Source organism: Cynocephalus volans, chromosome 11, assembly GCF_027409185.1.
Source record: "Cynocephalus volans isolate mCynVol1 chromosome 11, mCynVol1.pri, whole genome shotgun sequence".
Classification (NCBI taxonomy): domain Eukaryota; kingdom Metazoa; phylum Chordata; class Mammalia; order Dermoptera; family Cynocephalidae; genus Cynocephalus; species Cynocephalus volans.
Window position 1 is genome coordinate 10,756,528 of NC_084470.1, and position 25,161 is coordinate 10,781,688.

General features: G+C 39.7%; 2 protein-coding genes across 4 annotated transcripts in view; one reads left to right on the plus strand and one right to left on the minus strand.

Annotated features, from left to right (window-relative positions):
* Window positions 1–17,657, minus strand: part of LOC134390401 (cilia- and flagella-associated protein 61-like) — a 222,856-nt gene extending 205,199 nt beyond the window's left edge. Inside the window, 6 exon segments of the mRNA XM_063113697.1 lie at window positions 7,243–7,369; window positions 7,487–7,554; window positions 8,364–8,440; window positions 11,430–11,580; window positions 16,750–16,901; window positions 17,576–17,657. Of these exon segments, the coding sequence (XP_062969767.1) occupies window positions 7,243–7,369; window positions 7,487–7,554; window positions 8,364–8,440; window positions 11,430–11,580; window positions 16,750–16,892 (566 nt within the window). The 5' untranslated portion in view covers window positions 16,893–16,901; window positions 17,576–17,657.
* A 65-nt stretch (window positions 17,658–17,722) lies between these two features.
* LOC134390402 (crooked neck-like protein 1) overlaps window positions 17,723–25,161 on the plus strand; it is a 66,918-nt gene continuing 59,479 nt past the window's right edge. For all 3 annotated transcript variants that reach the window (XM_063113699.1, XM_063113700.1, XM_063113698.1), the window contains exons 1-7: window positions 17,723–17,877; window positions 19,526–19,678; window positions 20,510–20,601; window positions 21,292–21,450; window positions 21,905–22,071; window positions 22,805–22,983; window positions 24,180–24,350. In XM_063113699.1, coding sequence (XP_062969769.1) covers window positions 17,827–17,877; window positions 19,526–19,678; window positions 20,510–20,601; window positions 21,292–21,450; window positions 21,905–22,071; window positions 22,805–22,983; window positions 24,180–24,350 — 972 coding nt within the window. In that variant the 5' untranslated portion in view covers window positions 17,723–17,826. The remainder of the gene's footprint in view (window positions 17,878–19,525; window positions 19,679–20,509; window positions 20,602–21,291; window positions 21,451–21,904; window positions 22,072–22,804; window positions 22,984–24,179; window positions 24,351–25,161) is intronic.

The following is a 25,161-nucleotide window of genomic DNA, read 5'->3' on the forward strand; positions in this document are numbered from 1 at the left end:
CTATTTTAAAAAGCAGAGTTGAGCCAATTTGGTTAACTATGTTAGCACAAAAGCAGTTCTCCTTTAAGGAAAAGTTTAGTTATTTTACAACACTAAGAGCTAATCCTTTCCTTGCCTGAGTCTTCACTCCTCCCAAGAGGACTTGAAAAAGACAGGTTTTCCCCCAGAAAGATCATGCCAATAGTTTCAAAATCCGAGAACATCTCAAATTCACCAGTGATGATTAATTAAGCCCACTGTAGATTTTAAAGCTGGGTCAAGAAGCAGCTATGTTTTATTTTGGATATTATGAAAAATACAAAACAGTAACTTCATCAGTTAGTGTCTACATAGAGGGGAAGATTACAGAATTATTTTCCATATGGGTAAAGCAAAGAAACAGGACAGGTGATTACAGCATTCATCTGTTTGTTCTGAATAAGTTGCTAGTTAAACAGCTGAAGGATAATTACATCTGCAAGCCCTTCACTGGTTTAGCGTCTTAAGAATTGTGTTCTTCACCATTAATTGTTAGTGTAAATAAATATAGATGAAACAGATGTCAAAAAATAAATGCGAGGGAAATAAGAGAAATGAGACAGCCTAAGAGGTGCACGGCCACACCCACTTGACATTCCTAAACGTCATTTTTTCCAGCATTGTTAAAGAGAGAGATACATTAAGTACATTTTCCAGATATGTGAAATTCTATACCTGCAAATATCGAAACTCCATTCTGCACATTTTTGATAGAGAGCTTCCTAAAATGTGTCATGCTTTTCTACGTTCTGCAAGCAAAGGCATTGACTGTCACAATGTCATGATTTCCACATGAATTCACTACTGTACATTTGTCTTTTTATAAATGTCCCTTCTTACTACAAAGTAGCCACTGTCATTTCTTTGCCATCAGAACTCCATTCCTCCTAAGACTTGCTTCTTTCAGATATCCTGTGGGCTGTGCAAGCGAAACATTTAACCATCAGAGGCTGCATAAGAAAGACCTCAGGTTAAAGTGCCCAGAAGGTTTCTTTCTAGTTTTGTTGGCCTTGCTCACTTGAAGTTGTAGCCCATTGCACTAAAATTTTCAAGAGAAAAAAAAGAAAATCAGGAGGGAGTGGGAAAAGAAGGAGGGAGGGAAAGAAACCAAATCCTAACTATCAGTTAACAAATGCTTACTAGGAGCCAGGCACTGGGCTGAGCACATCCCACACCTGCTCTCCTCAATGACAAGCAGGTATCGGTGAGCAAATTCACGAAGATGTCACCTTACTAAAAAGTGAAAGAAACAGTCATTTCTATTCCTATTAGATGAGCTGCTTCTGCACAAATTTTATTAGGTTTATACGCAGGTTTTCTATTACAATAATGTTTTGCTGAATATCTGCATCAAAAGTATTTAAGCCTTAACATGCCTCAAGAAAATGATCATTGCCAAGATCCAAATTGGGTATATTGCCTAAATACTAAAATACTCTTGGAAATGTACCTCCTTTAGTTATAACTAACTCAGACCCTCCAGCTCTCCCACAAAGTATTGTCTACTCTGCAGACACATGCTTAATCATCCATTAGGATAAGTTCTAAGCTGGAAATCACTTTATGTGTGTGTCTTTTTCGTGACCGGCACTCAGCCACTGAGTGCACGTGCCCCGGCCAGTCCTGTATAGGATCCGAACCCGTGGCGGAAGCGTCGCTGCGCTCGCAGCCCCGCACTCTCCCGAGTGCGCCACGGGCTCGGCCCTGGAAATCACTTTAAATTCAAGTATTTTATTCCTTTAAAATGGAACCAATGAAATGGGCCTCAAAGCCACACATACTGAGGTAAGTACAATTTAAAACAAAAATACTGTTTTGGCCTAACAGATTGAAAGCAGTTTTGAGGAAAACATATAGCATAGGATGAGTGTATAAGGAAACAACAACTGTATTGGTTGGAATATAAATTGACATGATATTTTGGGTGAATAATTTGTGCATTTACTTTAAAATCTTAGTATTTATGCAAATATCCGGGTATTTCTCATGCAGAAATTTCGCTTCTAGGTATCTAAACCACAGGAAAAAAACAGCATGAGTACTTGATGATATATGTACAAGTCTGTTTAACATAGTATTATTTTAGAAAAAGTTAAAAACAACTTAAATTTCCATAATAAAGAATAACTGGCTAAATGAATAACTATATAAACTCTATTAGAGTGACATGACAGGCCATCATGTGGCTCTAATACGGTTCATTTAGTATATACAGAGAGAAAACACACACACATATATATATACTTGCATTTGTGTGCAGCTATATACTCATGCGGAAGAATAAAAGACTGAGTAAGCTTTTCCTTTAAGAGTTTTGGGATTTGAGAATATAATTCATTTTATTAAATAAACCCATCTCCCCAAATAATTAGTAAATGGCAGAGGGAAACAAGAAGAGATTTTAAAATGAAATGAAGATAAAAGTTTAGCAATTGTTACGCTATTTACAAGATCATAACATAAAAAAACTGCCTACTTGTGAATACTTTTAAAATAAAATTTCCTTAAAGAATTTAATTTCCTAAAGGGCACGAGAGCCTATTTACCTCTGATGACCCTGACAAGAAAAATGTCATAAATCAAGAATACAGATTTGAAAGGTGTGAGAGAACCAATTAAAAATGTTATCTGATTCACAAAATTCCTTTTCTTCGGGTGTCTTTGGCTTGCATTAGTATTTGAATCATGATCAACAGGGATTTATGAAGAGAGGATTATAATGTGACTACCAATAAAAAAAGTAATGAAAAATAGTTTTGTACAAGGGATTTTGTTCTCTCGTTTTAAATTAGGTAGATAATTTGTATCTGAAGTTACTCTGCTCCTTGGTGATCTTTTTTTGATACAAGAGGTCAGGCTCTCATTATGCAAATTAAATTCTCTACATGGATAGTAAAAATGGAATCGCATTACACTGTTTGCATAATGTTCAACATTTGCAGGTAAGTTTCTGGCCTCTCTCTCTGCTTTCCTTCACCACTAAACTTGTCTAGAGGGCTGACTATTCCTTTACCTTTAGTTCCTTACCTTTCATTTATTCAGCTCACTGCAATTTGATCTCCACTGTTTAACTCTGCCCTTCAAGGAGGTAAAAGGCAGACCCCCAAACCAAGTGGCCAGAGGGAGGGCACTGGTTACCGAGTGGCCAAGGTTGGCACAGAGGAGCCAAAGAGATGAGTTTGAGAGAAAACTGAGGTCCAGATCCTAGGGAAGGCAGAGTTGAGAGCTGTGAGAACAAGAGAAAACAGCAGAAGCCAACCAGGCTGGGGGTTAGGGAGAGGCTGTGTCCGGGCAGGCAGGCATCCTCCCTTTCACCCAGTTATCTGGATTTTCTTAATAACAGATATAGAAATATTTAAGTTATCTGTTTCTTCCTAAGAGAGTTCTGGTAGTTTGTGTTTTTCAAGGAGTTGGCTCATTTTGTCTGAACTGCTGGATTTATTGACATAAAGTTGTTCGTAGCATCCCCTTATTACACTTAATGTCTGTAGGATCTGTAGAGATACCACCTCTTTCATTCCTGATACTGGAAATTTGTCTTCTTTCTTCTTGGTCTGTTTGGCTAGAAGTATCAGTTTTATTCATCTCATCTATGCCTTTTAAATTGCCAAATCTAATGGCCTCTTTTTCATACTCAAATTATTTCATTTCCCTGCATTTTTGGCCACTTAAGAATCTTTGACTTCTATAACACTCCTCCCCCTCTCTTCCAGTTTGCTTTCTTATTATTAAGTGCTCACTGTTATCTTTCAAAATTATGCCCTGGTACTCTGCTTTTTCACTTTAAAATCCCCCCTGAACAAGACAATCAGCTTCATTTTCATGATCTTCCCACTTAAATACATATCACTAACCTGCAAATCGTATATCTATCTACAACCTGGTTTCTCTCTCAATTTCTATTTCCAACTCTCCTGTCCATCTAAATTTATTATTTCTACTTTAAGCCAATGAACTTACCATTCCCCTAAAGCTTGAAGGCCCTGAGTCACCATTAACTCATTCTCATCCTTCAGCTTCTCCATCCAACTGGTAACCAAATCCCATGTTCCCTCTAAAACATCTCCCTGCATCTATGCACCTGCCCTGATCCTTCCCCAACCTGGGTCTCTGTGACCTGTCACTCCGTGAAGTCTAGCATGTAACATTTCTTGGCCAGACTGATCTGTGTTCCTCCTCTATCAGCCACTGTCCACGTGAAAATCAGTTATCTTTTAAACATACAGTTTATATCTTGCCTTTCCTTTTCAGTGCTCCATGTTGGCTCCAGGAAAAAGTGTCTGCATTCCAGGTCTACCTTTGCTACCCAGTGGGCTGCGCTTTCTCCTCACACCTGAAACTGCAGCCACACCTGCCTACCTGCCTGTTAATGGGTATTCCAGGGGCTTTCCTCCGACACACCTTTGCCCATTCTGGCTGAATTCTGACTTATCTTTCCAGACCAGATTCAGAGGCTACCTTCTCAGCGAAGCCTTTTTTCTTTTAAGTAATCATTTAATTGAGGCATAATAACATATAGTAAAGTGCACAGACCTTAAGAGTGCAGTTCGACGAGTTTTGACAACTGCACACACCCCCATCGATACACAGAGCATTGCCATCACCCCAGAATTCCATCTTATCCCTCCCACCCACTCTCACTCTTCCTTCCACCAGAGGCAAACAACTATTGATCTGATTTCTGTTTCCACAGATTAGTTTCATCTGTTTTGTGCATCATGAAAGTGGAATCAATGGTATATGGTTTTTGCTTCTATGTCTGCCTTCTTTCACTCATAAACTTTCTGAGACTGATTCCTGCTGTTGTAATATAAGTAGTTTAATCTGTTCAATTGCTGAGCAGAATCCATTGTGTAGATGTACCACGGTTTGTAAGTGTAAACAACATTTACTTCTTCATGGACATTTAGAGTTTTGGGGGGGATGGAGGGGTTGCAATGACACTGTCTTCTTCTCTCTCTGCGCTTCCCTCTTCTAAGCTACACAGCATTAACTTATTGTACATGGGTCTCTCTTCCCCACTTTACTCTAAGCCCCTTTGTAATAATAATATTTAATATCTCTTGGGCACTTACAAGTGTGCTAAGTGCTTGATTTTCATTAGCTCATCGATCATCACAACAATACCATGCTATAGACAATATGCTTACACCCACTGAAAGAGAGGAAGCTGGGCCCTGGAGAAGTCAAATTCCTTTTTCAAGTTAACCCATCTGGTGAGGAGTAGAACCAAGATCAGAATCAAGATCCATCTGATGCCAGCATTGCAAACTCTTAATGGTGATGCCATAATACTACATGTCTGGTCAATAGGAGGCTCTCACTTTTTAAAAAGTTAAATTCAATACTTTTCTGAAGAAATTCAGCACTCATCAAATATGGCAGTGGTTAATCCAAGAAGACACAATCTATTCTTCACTGATAAGCCAAGCAACCGCCCTTGTGATATGGTTTCATAATGAATGTTTATTTCAAAACAGCCCTTCTATTTTGCTCATAATTTCATGAGTCAGAACTCTGGCAGGGCTCGGCTGGGCAGTCCTCACTTGGGGTCTCTCATGCAGCTGCAGCCAGATGTCGCCTGGGCTGGATGTCATGATGGCTCACTCACACAGCGAGCAGTTCATGCAGACTGTCAGCAGGAGCCCAGCTTGGACGATCGACCCTGCACCAACACGTGGCCGCTCCAGCCCAGCAGTCACAGGGCAGTCAGAGGCTGATTTCTTCCCGAGCAAGCATCCTAAGAGAAACAGGCAGAAGATTCCCAGCCTCGCAAGTCCCAGAGCATTTCTTCGGCCATGCTCCACTGGTCAAAGCAGTCACAATGAACCCAGCTTCAGGCAGAAGAGATGAAGACACCAGGGCTTGATAAGAGGAATGGCAAGGTCACATCACAGGGGAGCTAGTAGGGTGGACAATGATGTGGTGGCTATCTTTGGAAAACACCAGCTGCCACAGGCCTCTCCTCAAGATGGTCCGATTTGGGGCAGTCACACAGGACACTGATGGTAAAGACCTTCAATTTGGAAAATTCCTCTTTGGGATCAATAGCATCCTCATTCACTGAATGTCAGAAAATAGGTGGGTTTTACTGGGAAAAGTAAATAGGCAGATTCATTTTTAAGTTTGTTCATTTAAAAGTTAGTTTATTGGCATGGGACCAGGAATGTGTGTTTTCAGAAACCCATAGTAGTAAATGTATAACTTTACAGCCATGTTGAACAAAATGAGTATCATCAGATAGTTAATTTTGCAATTTATGCCATCAAGGGGAACTGTAAACATCTCCAAATGAAGTAATGCTTATGAGTATTGTAAAAATTACCTAATCCACATGAAAAAATACTCAACATGACTAATCATCAGGGAAACGCAAGTTAAAACCACAATGAAATATCATCTCACTCCAGTTAGAATGGCTATTATCAACAAAACAGAAAATAACAAATGCTGGCAAGGACATGGAGAAAAGGGAGCTCTCCTACGTTGTTGGTGGGAATGGAAATTGGTACAGCCATCGTAGAAAGCAGTATAAAGTTTCCTCAGAGAACTAAAAATTCAACTACCCTATGACCCAGCTATCCCACCAATGGGTATGTTCCCAAAGGAAATGAAATCAAAGAGACACCTGCACTCCCATGATCATTGCAGCACTGTTTACAATAACCAAGAGATGAAATCAACCTAAATGCCCATCAAAAGATGAATGGATAAAAAAACTGTGTTTTATATATATACACAATGGAATACTATTCAGTTATTTTTTAAAAATGAAATACTCTCATTTGCAGCAACATGGACGGAACTGGAGACCATTGTGTTAAGTGAAGCCAGACACAGAAAGATAAAAACACCACATGATCTCACTCACATGTGAAAGCTAAAAAAAGGTAGTTCTCATAGAAGTAGAGAGTAGAATAACAGTTACCAGAGGCGGGGTGAGAAGGGGGACTGGGGGGGAGGGGAAGTGGTGGATTAATGGATACAAAGCTATGCTGTCTACCCTAAGTGAATCAATGTACATCACATGCACATATTAAAACAACACACTGTACCCCAAAATATGTACAAATAAATGTTAAAATATATATTTTTAAAATTTAATCCAAGCTATCATCATTTAGAGTAAAAACTGGCAATTTACATAAAGACTCTTGTTAAATTTAAAGACTCTTCACAGTCTCAGTGAAGCTTAGGTTACACAAGGCACTGCCCCAACTGTACCTGGCTTTGCGGATGTACAGCCGAGGGTAGTGGTTGTGCCTGTGACATATATGTACTGCAAAGTCCTCCTCATCTGTCAGACATGGAACGTTCCCCACTTGGTCAAAAACGGTTATAAGAGTTGAGCCTAAATAACAGAGATAAAGAAATTCGGCCTCATTTTATCAAGGAATAACTTTGGGACTTCAGAAGAAAATATAGTTTCCATTCTATTGGGAACAGGAGGTGGCTGAATGGGCCTTACCTAGGCTCATGAAGGACGGCACTATGAGAAAAATGAAGTGCAGTTCTGGCACTGCCTTGAACACAGTCCTGGCAAGGAAAGAGAATGTGAGACAGATGTTAATAGTAAAGCATTTCCATTAGCTGGCACCTTATGGAGATAGATGCTGTCGCTCAAAAAATGACGTGTTCATAAACCTACATGGGTTCCTTTGCTCCCTGCCTGCAAAGGTAAGAACATCTTCAAGGTGATTTCTTTTCTCCCTCTACTTTTCCCTTGATTCCAAAAGGGCCTCTTTTCTATCTGTCCCATGGAGGCAGAGAGAATAAAGGGTGCCATGTTCATACAACACACCAGATTTCTGCTAATATTAACCTTTGACCTGGCATCTGGACATTCTGTGGTGACATTACAAAGTGACGTGAAAGCAGAGGCCACCAACCCCAAATGTGCAGGCTGACGGGGCCACATCACTACGACTCAGTAGCTCTGCTGAGCATATTTTGATGTAAACTCTTATTCAGAAAGCTTTTTCAGTCTGTCATGTTAGTCAACATTTCTAAAGATAAGATTGAGGAAAACTATTTTTAGAAACATTCAAGCTTGTGACTTTACTTTTCCCCACTCTCCCCTAAATTAATTTCTTTAAATGACTGCACCACCTGTTTGCCTCAAATGAGAGCAGTTAGAGATGCACACTGAACAGAGAATGGACTCAAAGAATTAGATCATTTTCTTTCAGAAATACCACTGCTATTCAAAGTAAATGCTTTAATATCACCACAAATTACAAGCAAATCAAATCCCCCCTCCCCACATTTCACATCATTTTAAAAATATTTCAAAACTATCCACAGGGTCTCTCTCATGTTCACCACTGCAAAGCCTGTCCACTTACCGAATAATCTCCTTGCAACAGCCAACAGAAAACTCATCCACGGCTGCAAAGAGGTGCATGAACAACGTATTCAGAGGCTGCAGGAGGAAAGAGAACACAGATTAAAGGCTGAGTCAGCATTCAGGCTAGGGCAGGGCAGGGTGGGAGGAGGGTTTCAGAGCAGCCATAGACACAGAGCTCCTGGCATATGTGGGTGATATTTTATGTCTAAGTGATGAGACACCCAGGCAGCATTCGAGCCATCTCACTGACTCTCTTCATGGCCTTCTGTCCTCCTAGATAAGAATTATTTAAGGAAACAGTGTTCATAAATGAGTCCAGACCACCTGGCCCTTCCTCCTGCTCTCACAGATGGGCTGTGGGCAGGGAAGAGCCTATAGGAGAGTGAAATCGATTATTAACTCAGTAGCCTTGTCCTCAGGGTGTCTATACCAAGTGAAAGACAATCCCCCTTTTCCTGAGGCTCTCGAGTCAGCAGCTGCTGCTCTATTCATGCGACAGGAGGGAAAGATTCTCTTACGAATTTAAAGGATGGAAGGTAAATGCCACATTATGAATCCAATGGCTTGTTTTGTTCTACATTTCCAGAGTCAGAATCAAATATTACTCCTGAGATCCAGAAAACCTAGGAGATGAAAACAAAGTAGCAAGATACTAATAGGACTTTCAGGTTAAATCTTCCAAGTTGTTAAAGAACCTTGTCCCATATTTCTGAAGACTTTCTTAGTGGCCTAAACAAATAGTTCTATATATCCACACACTGGTCCGCTCAACTTGCTACCCCTGTGTTTATGAGAGAATCTTCAGATTCTTGAAATAGTGCAAATGTGAGGTCATTGCCTGTTGAGGGTAGTTCTTGTACCTAGATCAGGGCAGCGGGAGCGCTGTCTGTGTTCTCGTTCTCTGTAATTTTCTAGATGGGCTTGGGTTACCAATTGTAGGTGTCTGTATGCCTCGTCTCCAATCTTGTTAAATGGGGTGTGACTCAGAAGCACTCAGAAGGAATTGGGCTGTGCATAAAATGGTCGGAGAAGAATCAGCAGTTTGATTTACCTGCTTGAAAACTCTCAAAAGGCAAATACACAAACCCCAAAGTCTAGATAACAACAACAACGACATGATTTTAATCACATTCTATATATTAACTCATTTAATCCTATAACAATCTTACCAACATTTGCTTTATGTTTTGAATAGGACTAGCCTTAGAAGCACATGGTTTATGATTTGCTTGATTTGTCTTCCAAATCTTTTTCTCCTTCAGAAATATTACAATTCTAGATTATTCTTTAGCTTTAAAATACAAATCATCACGTCAGTTGCAAATACTACTGGGAAATGTAATAAGCCTTAAGGCTCTATACCAGTGCTGCACAATAGAAAAATAATGCAAGCCACAAATGAAATTTTAAATTTTCTAATAGATACATTAAAAAAGAAGAAAGATAAAGGGGTGAAATTAATTTTTAATATAATTTAATTTAATATATTCAAATTATCATTTTAACAAGTAATCAATATAAAAAATTGTTCAGGATATTTTACACTATTTTTCTTTCCTACCAAGTATTTGAAATTTGGTGTATATTTTATCCTTACAGCAGATCTCAATTCAGACTAGCCACATTTCAAGTGCTTAACAGCTACCTATAGCTGGTGGCTACCATATTGAACAGCCTGGCTCTACACTGTTGTAAGAAGTAGTTTAAAAAGAACTAATCTTAAGAGAAAAAAAAGAAACAAAGGGGAAAAGAAGTTATGAATAATTTATCACTCATAATTACAATTTATAATTTTCAAAAAGGCAAATATCATGGCCCTAATGCAGACATAAAATAAACACTTGTCAGATATTTATTCAACTTCAACTCATCAATTAATGAGGCAACAAGTGAGATGATGAAAAATGATTCCTTGCACTTGAGGAGTGGATACTTCAGGTGACTTAATAAGGGAATGTAAGAACAAGATTGCTGGGGTAGATACAAAATGGTTCACATCTCACGGGGCCATAAACCATAACCTTTGAGGTTAGCTCTTTCACCAGACAGGAATTACTGACATCTCAAATGGACAAAAATCTGCAATAGTTCTTCCTACAGAACTGTAAAATACCCAGTCAACAGAAAGTCAATCAAAGGTACAAGCATCGACTGAGAGAATCTTTTTGGTCTATTTCTGAACTTGGGATAGCTTTTTTGACAATGATCACTGGGTATACAGGATGGCAGGGGTAAGAGAGAAAACAGAAGGTGAGGGGAAGGCTCCATCCAGCTGAACAGATGCTGAAGAATTTGCCCAGGGGCATACATGTATGCACACGCATGCACACCACGAAAGAGGGGTGAATTCACTCATGTACTCGGTTGGCATCCGCACTTTTTCTTACATCCAGGCTCTAGGGACATACCACTGAATTCCCCTGACACGAGAGGGTGCTGCCCAGAGTTGCAGCCTCTGGCTCTCCACATAAACTGGGGCTTGTCTTTGGCCTGGCTCTGGCAGGCTGTGTGCAGGGAAAGCTCAGACTTGGCACCAGGTACCCGGGCCAGACTCCTAGGAAATACTAACCTAGCTCCCGTTAGCCGACAGGTTGTCATGTGCCCGCAGCTAGAAGGCATCAAATAAACCAGAGTCTACAAGGGCATGCTGAAAATTGTAGAGTGTGACTTAAGTCTGATGCTCTGTTGTCATGATTACAAGGGCAAATGTGTAGCTGGCAGGTACCAACTGAGCATATCAAAGACTTCAGACACCGAAGCCCATAGAACGACGTGAGACCTGGGACACATCTGACACTCCCCTTAATTCCTGCTCTGAGCCCTTATTAGCTGAACATGTCTGGGCCTTGCCAGCAGCTGGCTGATTTGCCCCCTACCTACTCATGTCTGTCCCCTCAGGCCTCTCGCTCTCCACCCTCCTTTCCTCACCAGCCAACTTCATTTTTAACTATCAAGGTATCATATACATACTTTCTGCTCAGCCCCAAAACTGAAAGGACATCATTGCAAACACAGGACTTCACAATTAAAGCTGTTCTAATAAGCGTTACACATAAGTTCTTACTGTGCATGGGATTTCATTGTCAAGCTCCCGGAATACTGACACCCAGTCATCCTGCTTGGCAACATTCCAGTTGGGATAGTCCAGGAAGGTGGCCTGGGCCATGATCTCCTCCTTGTCATTGCAGAGGGTAATAGCAAGGTTTGCCTTTTCTCTGTGGAAACGATTAAAATTGCAGACATGATCAAGATCAGCAAAAGTGAGACGAGGACATGTCATTCTCTCCCTCCTCTGGCCGCTGGAGCTCAGCGGCTGCTGCAAAGGTGGGAAGGATGTTGCAGCAACTTTGGGCAAGATCTTTCAGGACATCTGGTGCCATCAACTAAATTTTTATTTAAAATTGCACTTCATTAGAAAGGTGTTATATTTATGATATTAAGTGTCTAATACCTGTCCCTTGGAGATAGGCTCGGAAATATATTTGAGGGCAGTTTTCCCTATCCTCTCCATATTGCTAATACTACTGTGTTGGCCTAAATGTGTACAGTTAGAGTGGCCACTTGTCCCTCTTTGCCCAGGACTGAAGGAGTGTACACAATATAGGACTCTCAGTGCTAAAAGGAGAAAAGTTCTAGGCTAACTGGGATGAGGAGCTGGTTACCTCCAAACAGGCACAGTAGCAAAGCTAAGAGTTTAGCTCCATCCCTATCAGCATTCTTAAGAAGCAATTTCTCAAAATCCTGAGCCCTGTCCCTCAGCTAATTGATTCATATGGAATCTGAGCATCTCAGATATCACTTGATCCAGCTGCAAAAATGGAGACTCTGAGGGGTCCTGCTTAAGCTAAGGCAACCCAGCGAGTTAATTAAGCAAAAAAAAAAAAAAAGAGAGAGAGAAGCAGGACTTCCATCTCTTATTCTGGTGGTTGTCTTGATGACCCCAACCAACTGCTGCCCTGTCCTATGTCCTACCAAGACAGCAAGAGCTATGACTTAGAGAAAGTATATAGTTCAGCATATGGAGAACCATTTGCAGATAAATTAAAATGCACTTTTCATTTTCTCAGCAAAATGAAATCTACTGGTTTCCTAACTTGGAAGGAAAAAAATTTAAAGATTCCCTCAAGAAAAAAAGAAGGCAGGAGTTACCCATTTTCCTTATTGAGGAGAATAGGGGAGAAGAAAGCATGCAACTGAAGAAGAGGAGAGACAATGAGAGAATACAAAGAAAGCTATAGATGTTTCCCAGTTACGTTTTTATCACAAAGAAACACACTGTCAATGCAGACAAAATGAGACAATACAAGAAAAAAAAATAATTGGAAAAATCACCTTTAATACCACCTCCCATAGATAACCAATCTGTGCCAACAGTTTGGTTTCTATTTCTCCAGACTTATCTTTTCTTGAAGGTTGAAATTTTTTGAAGGTTTAAAATTTTCAAACATGCAGGGGTTTCCTAATTATCTTTTTGTGATTGATTTCTAACTCCATTGCATCGTGGTCAAAGAATATGTTATATGTGATACTAAGCACTGAAATTTGTTAAGCCTGAGTTATGGCCTATGAGAGTCAGTTTTTATGCACATTTCCATGTATACCGGACAAAATTTTGTATTCTCCAATACATGTACATGAAGTACTGTGCATTTGTCCATTTGATCAAGTTTCTGATTGCACTGTTGTTGAAATCTTTTATATTGTCACTGATTTTCAGTTGCTTGATATCCCATTTATTAAGAGAAGTACATCAAAATCTCCCATTATGATGGTATCTCTATTTCATCTTTTGGTTTTATTGATTTTAGCTTTATATATTTTGGGACCGTGTCATTAGGAACATATATTCATAAGTTTAAAGCTGTCATAACTCCCTCAAGAACTAAACCTTTTATCATTATATAGGGACCCTCTTTATCTGCAGTGGTGCTTTTTGCTCTAAAGTATATTTTGTCTGCTATTGAAATAGCAATACTACCCCCACCCCCTTTTTTTGATGAGATTTTTGTTGGCATATCTTTCTTCCCAATACTTTGACTTTAAATCTTTCTGTACTTTTATATCTTAGGTGTGTCCCTTATAGATAAAATATGACTGTTAACGATTTTGATTTATTTTTAGACAATCAATATATTAACTAAAGAATTTTACCCAAATACATTTGTGGTGATTACTAATATAATGAAAGTTTTCCTATCTTCTTATTATGTAATTTAAATATATCCCACACTTAATGTTTTTTTGGGTTTTTTTTTTTCTTTCTCCTTTCTTGCCTTCTTTTAGATTCAGGTTTTTTAAATTTCTCATTCCATTTTCCCTTCTATAGATCAGAAGTTATAATCTCTATGCCTACTTTTTAATGATTATCATAACCATGCTAATATATATATGCCTAACAACGTCTTTCTCCAATGGTTCTGTGGGTTGACTTGGTTTGAGCAGTTTTTGCTTGGGGTCTTGCATGTGATGTCAGTCAGACGATGGGTATAACTGCAGTCATCTGAAGATTCCATGTCTAAAACGGGCCACTCACATGGCTATCAGGTGATGGTGGTTGTTGGCTGGGAGCTCAGTTGAGGCTGTGAAACGTACATAAAGCATCTGCATATAGCCATGTGACTTGAACTTTAATCAGAATGGCATCTGGGTTCTGAGAAGGAGCATTCCCAGAGACCCAGTGGAAGTTGCGAGACTTCCTATGACTTCGATTTGAAGTCATAGTGTCACTTCTGCTGCTTTCTACTGGCTACACAGGGCCAGCCCTGATTTAGTGTGAGAAGAGACTAAACTCAGGAGTAAATGCCAGAATGTGTGGTTCACGGTGAAGTGGGGAAACATCTTTGTATACTACCTACCACACTTCCACTTGAATAAAACCTTAGGAAAACTTTCATTCTGATCATGCTCCTCCAACCAATATGCTGTTTTTGCCCTGTATTTTCATTCTAACTTACTAATTATATATCACAGATAGTCATTATCAATAATATTGTTTTTATACATATTTTTTCTTAATTTACCCACATATTTGCCCATACTTTTGTTTACATACCTTCTTGCGTCTTGGGGTTTCCAGCTGAGATCATTCTTCCTTCTCCTTAGAGCATATTCTGAGGTATTTCCTTTATTCAGAGTCTACTGGTAAACTATCTTACTATTTTTTTGGTCTGAAAATTCACTCATTTCTCCTAGGTCTTGAAAAATTGTTTCACTGAGTATACAATTCTAAGTTGATGTTATTTTTTCTCCAATATTGAAGACATTCTACTATCTTCTGGCTACCATTGTTGCTAGTAAGAAATCATCTATTAGTCTAACCTTTAGTTCTTTGCAGGTAATTTGTCTTTTCTCTCTGATTGTTTTTCAGAACCTTTTAGCTGTGGTGTTTTGCTGTTTCATTATGATGTGTTTAGTTGTGGATTCTCTGTGCATTTATCCTGTTTGGAATTCGAGTTTTCTAAGTCTAAGAATTAGTACTTTTCAACAACTCTGGAAAATTCTCAGCCATTTTCCTTTCAAATATTGACTCTACTTCCTATTATCTCCTTCTAGAAGTCTGATTAGACTTAATACATTCAGTCTTCCACTCATATTTTTTATTTCTGTCTCTGTGCTGATAGAATTTATTGATATTGATTCTGCAGCTCATTACTTCTGTCTTCAACTGTGTCTATGATGATGTTTAATTCATCCACTGAGCTTTAAATTTCAACTATATTTTCATTTCTAGATGGTCTTTTGACTTTTGTTCAAACATTATTTTTCATTTCTAGGGTCTTTTTATTCCTTGATCATCTTTTTGAAGTTATCTTTTCATTTCAGACATAGTGAACATAGTTATTTTATATCCACTGTCTAACAATATCTAAAGTCTTTGAGAATCTGATTCTGCTGTATAATTCTTGTTGCTGTTGCTTCCTATTAATGTTGTATATTTCTTTGTGTATTTGTGATCTTTCACTGTGAGCTCATGTTCCCTGGGCCTCCATCTGCGGGTATTATTTGGAGTATGAGTTGAAACTGCACCCTTTCAGATGTGATTTGCATTTATTTCAGCCAGTCTCCTGTCCACACTTCTAACCTGTGACTATTTTTAATTAAATTCTCCACTTGAAGTTTTTTGGGACCACACAGGTAATTAACATGGATCTCAAATCAACCTGTGCTTGTGAATTCTCAGGGAAGATTTTATCTCCTTCCATTCCACGCCAAGGTTGAAACATGCTAGTTTCCTTACTGTCCATTTTTACGCAGTAGGTTTTTATCTTATTTATTCTTACGATGAACATCTCAGTCTTATACAAAGAGATCTCATACTTCCTGCTTGAGTTGGAGGGAGTAAATATCCTCTGTTTTTGTAAAGCTGTCAAAACAGACACATGAGGTTTCTAAAATGTGGCAAAAATCCTCAAGGAGAAAGCTGGTATTGGTTCCTGTTCATCTTGTGAAGTTTCTGATTTCAATTTGATAATGTTCTCTGCACAGTCCTTAACTTTTGCATTTGTGTACATATCAACAATTTAGTAGTTTCTATCCAGCAAACATCATTAAGGTATTTAGTACACCATAATACCAAAAAATGAAATCGTTTCATTGGTACACATATTTTTAAAGTATTTTATACATATTGCCCTACTGCCCTCCAGTAAAATTGTGCCAGTTTATATTAATTCATCAGTGTGGTGATCAGAAACTACAAATTTTAATGTCTTAGGCTGGCCTTGGTTTAAATATTTCAATTGTATTTGATATAAAGCTTTATGATATCCAAAATACTGGGCTATCTCATATTTTCAATAAAAATAATGAAGAACAGATTAAAGGATATTTATACTCTGGTGTAAGAAGGTCTATAAACAAACAATACAGGGAGAAAACAAGATCTTTTAAGAAAAAAATCTATGCATATTTTAAAGTTTGAAGAACATTTTAACATTTATTCAACAGTGGTTGAGAGCAAATCCAGGTTCCTTCCGCCACTTACTCCTTGACCTTGGGCAGGTCTCCCGTCCTCATCTGCAAAGTGGATATGGTAGTAAATACTAGCAAAACAGAAAGCCTGACATAAAATAATTTACAAAGTTATTTTATAAAATCTGGTAGCTAATATTATTAACTTGTCCCAAGTGACTCCAAGGGGCAGTTGAGATTTGAATCCAAGTTTGCTTGAATCCAAAACCCACAAGGAACCCTTTCGATTTGCATGTTGTTACAGGACATAGAGACTGGCTGTTCCCGTAGATTTCTTGCTACACATTTATTCACTGTGCAGTGAGCTGCCCATACCCTCACTGTAAGCCCCATAAGGACAAAGGAGTGGGACCCCTTCCTGGTATGCGATAAAACTGATAAACGTTCTTGAACTTACTTAGCTATGTACTTACAGAAGATAGATGATATTAAGCCTCCCAAACAGCTTCTCGGTAAATTTTCGAATGAGGCTTTTAATACAGTTAATATCCTGTGACTCTGTTCTCCGGCAATGAACCACTTCCACCTTCCCTCTCGGGGAAGTGAGTGTTGACATTTTTTAATCCTGTCCCAAAAAGAGAAAAATCAGTCCACTATTAATCTGAGATGACAAGCCAGTTTGGTTACAATACCCACAAAATGGGACATTAAATCAATTTTCATACGGTCATTGTAAATGTGGTATGGGAGTACTGGACGACATTCTCTCCTGGGGATAGTCTGATCCAGCACAGGGTGATTAGAGGCAGATTCCCATGAGTAAATGGAAGGAAGAGGAAATAATATGATTCAAACCCAGGGATGTAAGTGAGTTCTGCTGCATAAACAAAGTTTGGCCAATAAATAAGTTTCCATACTTTTGTGTATCTTTGTCAAGATATGGAAAATTTTAAATAATTAAACTGTAAAACTGTCTGAACCTAAAAAAAGAAAGAAAGAAAGAAAAGAAACGAAGCGAGCGGACCTCAGAGACTCCAAAGCCTAGAGAGCAACGCGGCGCCCGGCAGCCTAGAAGCGCGGCGGCTCGGCCCTGGCATGCCGGGAATGGTCGTTCCGCCGCCCGCCTCTCTTTCCCTGTCCTCGGGCCTACAGACCGGAGCCTGGTTCCTTCTCCCCTCGCAGGAAGCCACGGCTCGACGGATCCACCCGTCCTCGCATGGTGATCCCAGTCCCGGAGACTGACCTGAGGACGCGCCCGTGACCCCCTGGACCCAGTACCCACGTCCCTGTGGGACCCACCTCAACCGCAACTCCAGGACGCCGCGCTGGACCAACTTTTCCAAGGAGGACAGTTACCACGTTACCACGGAAACGACGCTGCTACGTTACGGTGCGTGCAGGAGGTCAAAGGTCAGTCCAAGTACTTCCACTTCCGGTTCCGGGAGCCCGCTTGTTGTGGGAAAGCTTTGGGGCACAAACGATCCCTCCCAGCGAGTTTCTAGAGTCCGGGAGAGGGGAGGCGGGTCTCCCGGGGATCCGCTGCTGCAGACATGGCGGCCTCCACCGCGGCTGGGAAACAGCGGATTCCCAAAGTCGCCAAGGTAGGCGACAGCGAGGGGCCTGGCAGGAAGAGGACTAGGAGAAGGGCTTCCCCCAGCCGCAGCCGTGGTGGTGCCCGGGGCTGGAGACTGTGTCGTCTGGGGCGGGTTCACCGCGTGCGGGGCCGAGGGGGACAGGGAGAGGCAGGGCCAGCCGGAGGGGGCGCAGGCTCTCGACCCCGGAGCACGGCCCGCGTCGGCGCGGCCTGGGTTCTGGGTTCTGGGGTTTTGGGGAGGGGGTTTTGCGGGAGGAGTCGTGGGGCCATTCAGCGAAGATTGAGCGAGCCAGGCTCTGCGCTAGGCGCTGGGAAGCTACGCTCTCAGGTACTCAGAACCCGAGCAAGTGCAAAACGGCCACATGGCGAGATGTTACTGAGTCAACGTAGAATACGCCGTGGGCGACAATAAATGGGGTTGCTGAGGGGTCTTTATAGTAAACTTTGCTGAGGAAGTGACATTTAAGCCGAGCCTTGAAGGCGGGATTGGAGTTAGCCTACCTGATAGTGGAGGGAACGAGAGTAGGTTACAGGGATTGTGAAATGGCGTAGTTTACGTTAATTAAATAATAGACATTATCTGATATACCCATCAATGGTTGATGCTTACCAAGTGCATAATATGTGGCAGGCTTTGGCCTAAAACGTTACAGGTAGTCTTCCTCTCGTCTGTTTCTCAAGCGCAGGTGGCTCTTTTGAGCTTGACCTTTATGTATCCATTTACGTGATGGCCAGAGGAACGCATATAAAGCACTTAACACTGCGGGGCACTTAGTGCACATTAAATGTGCACTATCATCATTACTCCACACATCGCATTAAATAATATTTCTTATAATTCAATTCCATAAACTTTTATTGGATACCACTGGTCCAATAGAAATACAATGGGTTGTAATTTTAAATTTTTCATAGCTGCCTTAAAAAGCAAACACAAAGTGAAACAGAAAACAAGTGACATTAATTTTAATAATATATTTAACCTGATGTATCCAAAATATTATTATTTTAACATGTAATTAATGTAAAAAATTTAGTGAGGTAGTTTATTCTTCTTTTCATGCTAAGTCATGAAAACCAGTATGTATTGTACGCTTACAGCCCATCTTAATTTGGACTCACCACATGTGACTTGTTGCATCTGTGTTGGACAGCACAGCTCTACGCCCTCCAGAAGCTTATGGTCTAATGACGGGAACTTATTGAATATTTTCTTTGACTTGAAATGCCATGAAAAACCAAACTCAGTCGTCCACTAGGGGCATTAAAATAAGTTGAAGAATTCTCTAAGTAGAGGTTGGAATGCTGGATAAGATGTGGTACACATCGTGATAAAACAAAACGTCTGGTAAGAATTTTACCTGGACAGCCTCAGTGTTTGTTATTATAGTCATCAAAAAAGAAAACCTGCCGCTATTTTTGCCACCTTTTTCTCTTGACACTTTTACCTATGGCTTTGAAATACAAACCATGTATAAGTTAGAAAACATAGTATTTTGTCTATTCGGTCTCATGGAGAAATGAGAACATGTCATACAAAGAGGTCGTCTTGTGATAATACTTTTGAAGTTCACATCCTAAAAAGTGTGTGTTTGTTTCTTAAACCTTGTGCGAAGAGCATATATCAGACATAAAAATGTCTCCTTTCTTAACAGGTGAAAAACAAAGCCCCGGCTGAAGTACAGATAACTGCAGAACAACTCTTAAGAGAAGCTAAAGAAAGAGAACTTGAGCTGCTTCCACCTCCACCTCAGCAGAAGATCACAGATGAAGAAGAATTAAATGATTACAAACTAAGGAAAAGGAAGGTCAGTAGGGGTGATATCTTTCAGTCTATTAATTGTTAAGAATTTATAGGTTAAAGTTTGAAAAGTCCCTCATTGGTTAGAGTCTGCAAGGTAAGATGAGGTTAGTGTTTCTAGGCACATAAATAATATATCTTCTAGTTATCAGATAATTGCATTTTGCCGAACTGTATAAAACTTGCATGAGTTGTCTGCTTAAACTATGAAGAAGTCAAATCTACCAGAGACATAATTTTGGGGGCTGAATCAAAGACGGGTAGAAGTTTTACAAGTGGAACAACTGGGACTGGAAGAGGGGTTGAAATTTAGCAGGGCTGCATAGTGTTCTTCCGTCTATGTCACCTTCTGTGCAAAGAGTTGTGACCTGGGAAAGAATCATGAGAAGACTTTGGGATCTGATTTGACCTCCTCACTCTAGAATGTGGGATTATTGTAAACCACTAATCCCGTTGTATGTCCTGATTTGTTATTCTCAATAAGTATGTATGAAGTTCTGAGAATTACTGAGAGGACTTGTAGGTAACATTCACAAACATTTTTTTATTAGGAACGAGTATGGAGTATATTAAAGTGTCAGTTCATTGTCATGGGCAACAAAAGAAAATATCAACAATTCTGCTAATAATTCTTTATATCTAATTTTTCTCTTTGTTTATAGTTAAGATTTTAAAGAAACACTTGTGATTATAACCTGTGTGGTGGGTTTCTTATTCCTCAAGGATATCAGGATGTAATTTCTCTTAAGAACAAAATGAACAAGGCTTATGATAGGCAAAGGATGATGCCATTTTTAGTCATTTTTCCTTTAGTTTGATCCTTTTTGCCTTCTTCCAGACTTTTGAAGATAACATAAGAAAAAACAGGACTGTGATTAGTAACTGGATAAAATACGCACAATGGGAAGAAAGTCTGAAGGAGATTCAAAGGTAGGATTACTAAGAGTGTAATTTTGTATATAAAGATGTCATAAGTTAGAAAAAATAGAAAAAGTTAAAGCACAAGTAAAAAAGCGTGCCTCTGGTAGTAATTTTCACCTTTTGTTCCATGGAACCCTAGGGTTCCTTTGAGGGGCCTCAGGGGCACTGTGGTAGAATAGTCCTGGGGAGGGGGGAGAAGAGGCTCCGTAAGTGGGTCTTGCCACCAGCAAACACTCCATAGCCAGAGAAGCACAGTTTCATCTGCTTTCTGTATGTTGAGATTTTTAAAATAAAGTGTTCAGCAGAAAACCAATGGCCAACAAAAAAATTGTGACCTCGCCCTTCCTGTTGTCCAGCCTTTCTGCATTCTCCCCTCTTACCCCCTGCCCTCACTGTGCCTGTGTACTTGTCACTCCCTGAACACATCATGTCCCCTTACTGTGTACACTGGGCTCTTCTCTGCCTGGAATGAGCATGTCTCCCCACCAGCATTGGCCTCGTAAACTGGGACTTCACAAGTTCTCAATTCTGAAGTTTTTTACCTCACCAGTCATTTCATTGCTTCCACTCTGTTACCTGTGCAGAACCTGGTTCATGCTAGACTTTAAATAGAATAGCAAGACATGGCAGTTAGTTGAAATAACTGCTGCGTGCATTGTACATACTGCTTTTGATGACCTCCAAATCTTGCTTCTGAAGGGCTCGATCCATATACGAGCGTGCTTTAGATGTAGACTATCGAAATATTACACTCTGGCTGAAATATGCAGAAATGGAAATGAAGAATCGCCAGGTCAACCATGCCCGAAATATCTGGGACAGGGCCATTACAACTCTGCCACGAGTCAACCAGTTCTGGTAAGTTTTTGATCTAACAAAACAGACTTTTGTAGACTGAAAATTCCACATTTTTGTGTATTTTATTTACATAGATATAATCATTGCACATATTTAATTTTACATTCTACTTTTTCTTTAAACAAAGTGTTTTTTAATGTCTCATAGTCTAGTTAGTTATAATCATAAGTTAAGTAGCTATGTAATCAAAAGTAAAACTTTGAATGCAATCTTTTATGCATAGAAACTTATCAAACTACGTAATTTTTAAGGAAAAAAAACATTTTTTTTCCCCAGTGAGTCATCCTTTTTCAGAATTGTTTTTCAATATAAAAACATGTTTGATTTAACCTTTAGGAAAGATAAATCTTTATTAAATCTTCCCATTTGACAAAAGAACGACAAATTGCCAAAGATAATTTTTTCCCTAAATCATTTTGACCACAACAGATGCATCTGGTTGATTTTGTTAAAGGTACAAGTACACATACATGGAGGAGATGTTGGGAAACATTGCTGGTGCCCGGCAGGTGTTTGAGCGCTGGATGGAGTGGCAGCCTGAGGAGCAAGCCTGGCATTCTTACATCAACTTCGAGCTGAGATACAAAGAGGTGGATCGGGCCCGCACCATTTATGAACGATATATCCTTTGGATGAGATTTGAGGGGTGCCATTATTGTCCTGGGTGCTGTTCCTCCCGTGGACCTGTTGTCATGGTCGGGACACGTAGTGATTAATGTTAGGCTAGAAGTCAAGAGTGCAGGTTTCATCAGCATCACGTATATATTTTGTGGGGAAGTAGATTGATCAAAATGAGAATCTGTGGTCTGGTTAATAGTTTGAGTCTTTTGCAGTAAGTCTTTGGGTTTACTTATATTTTAGCATTAATATAGTTGTTCCTTGTGGAAAATGATATACTAAGGCCCTGGCTGCTATAGCCAGTCCTGTTTTTCTAGGTTTGTGCTGGTCATTAGCACTGTTACTAGATTTCTTCCAAAAGTTTACTGTTTACTAACTGTTGCCTTCAGAGAGTCATTTATCTCCTATGAACCTTGGTGTCCTCTACTTTAAACAAGAATAAAGATACCTATGGGGGGCTGATTGTCAAGATTAGATGATACATGTCAAAGCACTTTTACAAACTGAAATACAGTTCATCCTCATTATTTACAGATTCCATATTTACAAATTCACATACTTGGCATGGCCCTGCCCTCACGGAGGCCACGGTTTCCTTCTGCACCTTTGTGTGGTTTATCCCCCCTGGAGTTGTAGTGTGAATTGTTTTGGGGTTTGGTATGGTTTTGGTGTTTATTGATTTATTGTTTTTTTAAGCCATGTTGTCTTGCCTGGTAGTTCCTTAATTCCCCCACACTTGTCCTCGTGCACCCTGATGTTAAGAACTGGATCAAGTATGCCCGCTTTGAAGAAAAACATGCTTATTTTGCCCACGCACGGAAAGTGTATGAGAGAGCTGTCGAATTCTTCGGAGACGAGCATATGGATGAACACCTTTATGTTGCCTTTGCCAAATTTGAAGAAAATCAGAAAGAAGTAAGTATACTGAAAGAACTCGATTACATTGCAAAACAACTTACAAAAGATTATATCTTATGCACCATGAGTTTGTTTCTATTTTTTTAATTTATGCTTGGAGAAAGTGTCTTCAAAATACAAAAACACAATTTTTCACAAAAAACAGCATGCATTTGTGGGTGAGCTGCAGATTGGGAGTTGAGTGATTATAAATTGTATTGTTAACTGTTGTAATTTTGTTATCCTTTGTTTGAAAATTAAGCCTTTAAATCTGAGTTATAAACTGAGAGTGAGTCATTTGGCATCCTGATGAAGGGGCTTTACAGGTAATAAACCTGGGAAATAAAAAGCCAAACACCCTCACTGGACAGAATTTAGAATGAAAACAGGGATTGCCCCACAAATAAATCAGTTGTTTTATTCCGTAGTAGACATGGAAGATAATCCTTTAAAGTAGCTCATATAATACAGAATTGAGAGGTAGGCTGAGGTCCTTCCAAATACAAGGCCTTGCACAGATCATGGTAGGAAGTTCAGATTCTGCTCTAAGGCCAGGGGGAAGCACTGAAGGGTTTGAAGTGGGAGAATGATTGGATATGGTTTGTATTTATATTTTAAAGAGACTCCTCTGGCTAATTCATGAAGAATGTACTAGGGGGTTAGCAGAAGTTGAACCAAGAGGAGACAAGAGGGGAGATGTTTGAAATTTTCAGTCCAGGTAAGCAATGGAGAGGGGTTAGCAGCAGGGATGACGAGAAGTGAAGGGCTTTGTTGAAGAGGTAGAAACGGCAGGGCATGTCGAAGGAGTGAACGTGGGGAATGAGAGAAGGAGAGGAATGAAGGAGGATTCCTGGGCTTTTTGGCGTGAGCAAGTATGTGACCGAAGTTGTTGCCTACTAAGATTAGGAAGACTGGGGAAGGCCTGGGTTTGGTGGGGAGAAAATGAAGCTCAGATTTGGACCTGATTGTTGAGATGTGCAGTAGATATCCAGCTGGCAATGTTGAGTAGACAGTATTACATGTGGAACTCAAAGAAGAGTGTCAGTCCCTCCTTCCAGTAATGCCTTCAACAAAAGAGAGAAGAGAAGTCTTATTTTGGGCATTTTGAAGACTCAAAATCTAACAAGTATTATTTTGTGTTGCAGTTACTCTCCACATTTCAACTAGAGTGAGAATATTGTGTGGTGGAAGGTAATTAACCTGTCTGCTTTTAGTTTGAAAGGGTACGAGTGATCTACAAATATGCGCTGGATAGAATTTCAAAACAAGAGGCCCAAGAACTCTTTAAAAATTATACCATCTTTGAGAAGAAGTTTGGCGACAGGCGGGGCATCGAGGACATCATCGTGAGCAAACGGAGATTTCAGTATGAGGAAGAAGTAAAAGTGAGTGCTGATGTAGACGGCTAACTCTGCAGATGACTAGGCTGTACTGATTAACACTAGCTACAGTGAAATGACCGACAGCAGGACTGCTCTTTTGATGATGCGACTGTGGTGAACTGGCAGCTATTTCAGACAAGTAGGCTGATAGAAAAGACAAGCAAACACACTTGGATTTGCTTTGCCCACACATGTTGAAAGCCATTCTGTTGATTGCTGACTGTATGTTGAACTTGAGCAAAAGAAATGTGGAATCTCTTTGAGCTCATTTTTGAAAGAAGATGGTTTGTATGTCACCTTTTAGCTTAGCTGCCTGAAAAAAAGATACGTGGTAGATATGGTTCCATTCTCATCTCTTTATGTGTAATGTACTGTTTTGATTATAGTTCAGAGATAACATTTCCTTCACTTATTCCACTGTGTATTTAAAAATGCTTAATCAGGTTGATTAAGGTATCTCCAAGCAAAGGACCAAGTATGGTCAAAATAAATTACTATTAATTGAAAGGGAAGGTTTCACAATTGTGTGCATGACATATTCTGTTGTGATTTTATTATAGACGTAATGATATGTAGTCACGTACTTAAACAAACACATTTATAAGAATAGGCATCTAATTATTGAGTAATTATCTTGGGAATGATGGCTGTAGATGAATGCAGCCTTACTGTGGAACACCTGGCCAATAATCTATCTTCTGTATTCCTTTTTCTTTTCTATGTATATAATCTCAGGAATAGTATTTTTTAAATGAGATAACGTAAAATCTAGGAAAAAAGTTGCTAAGTTGTGGAAAGTCAGTTTGGTGCCTTC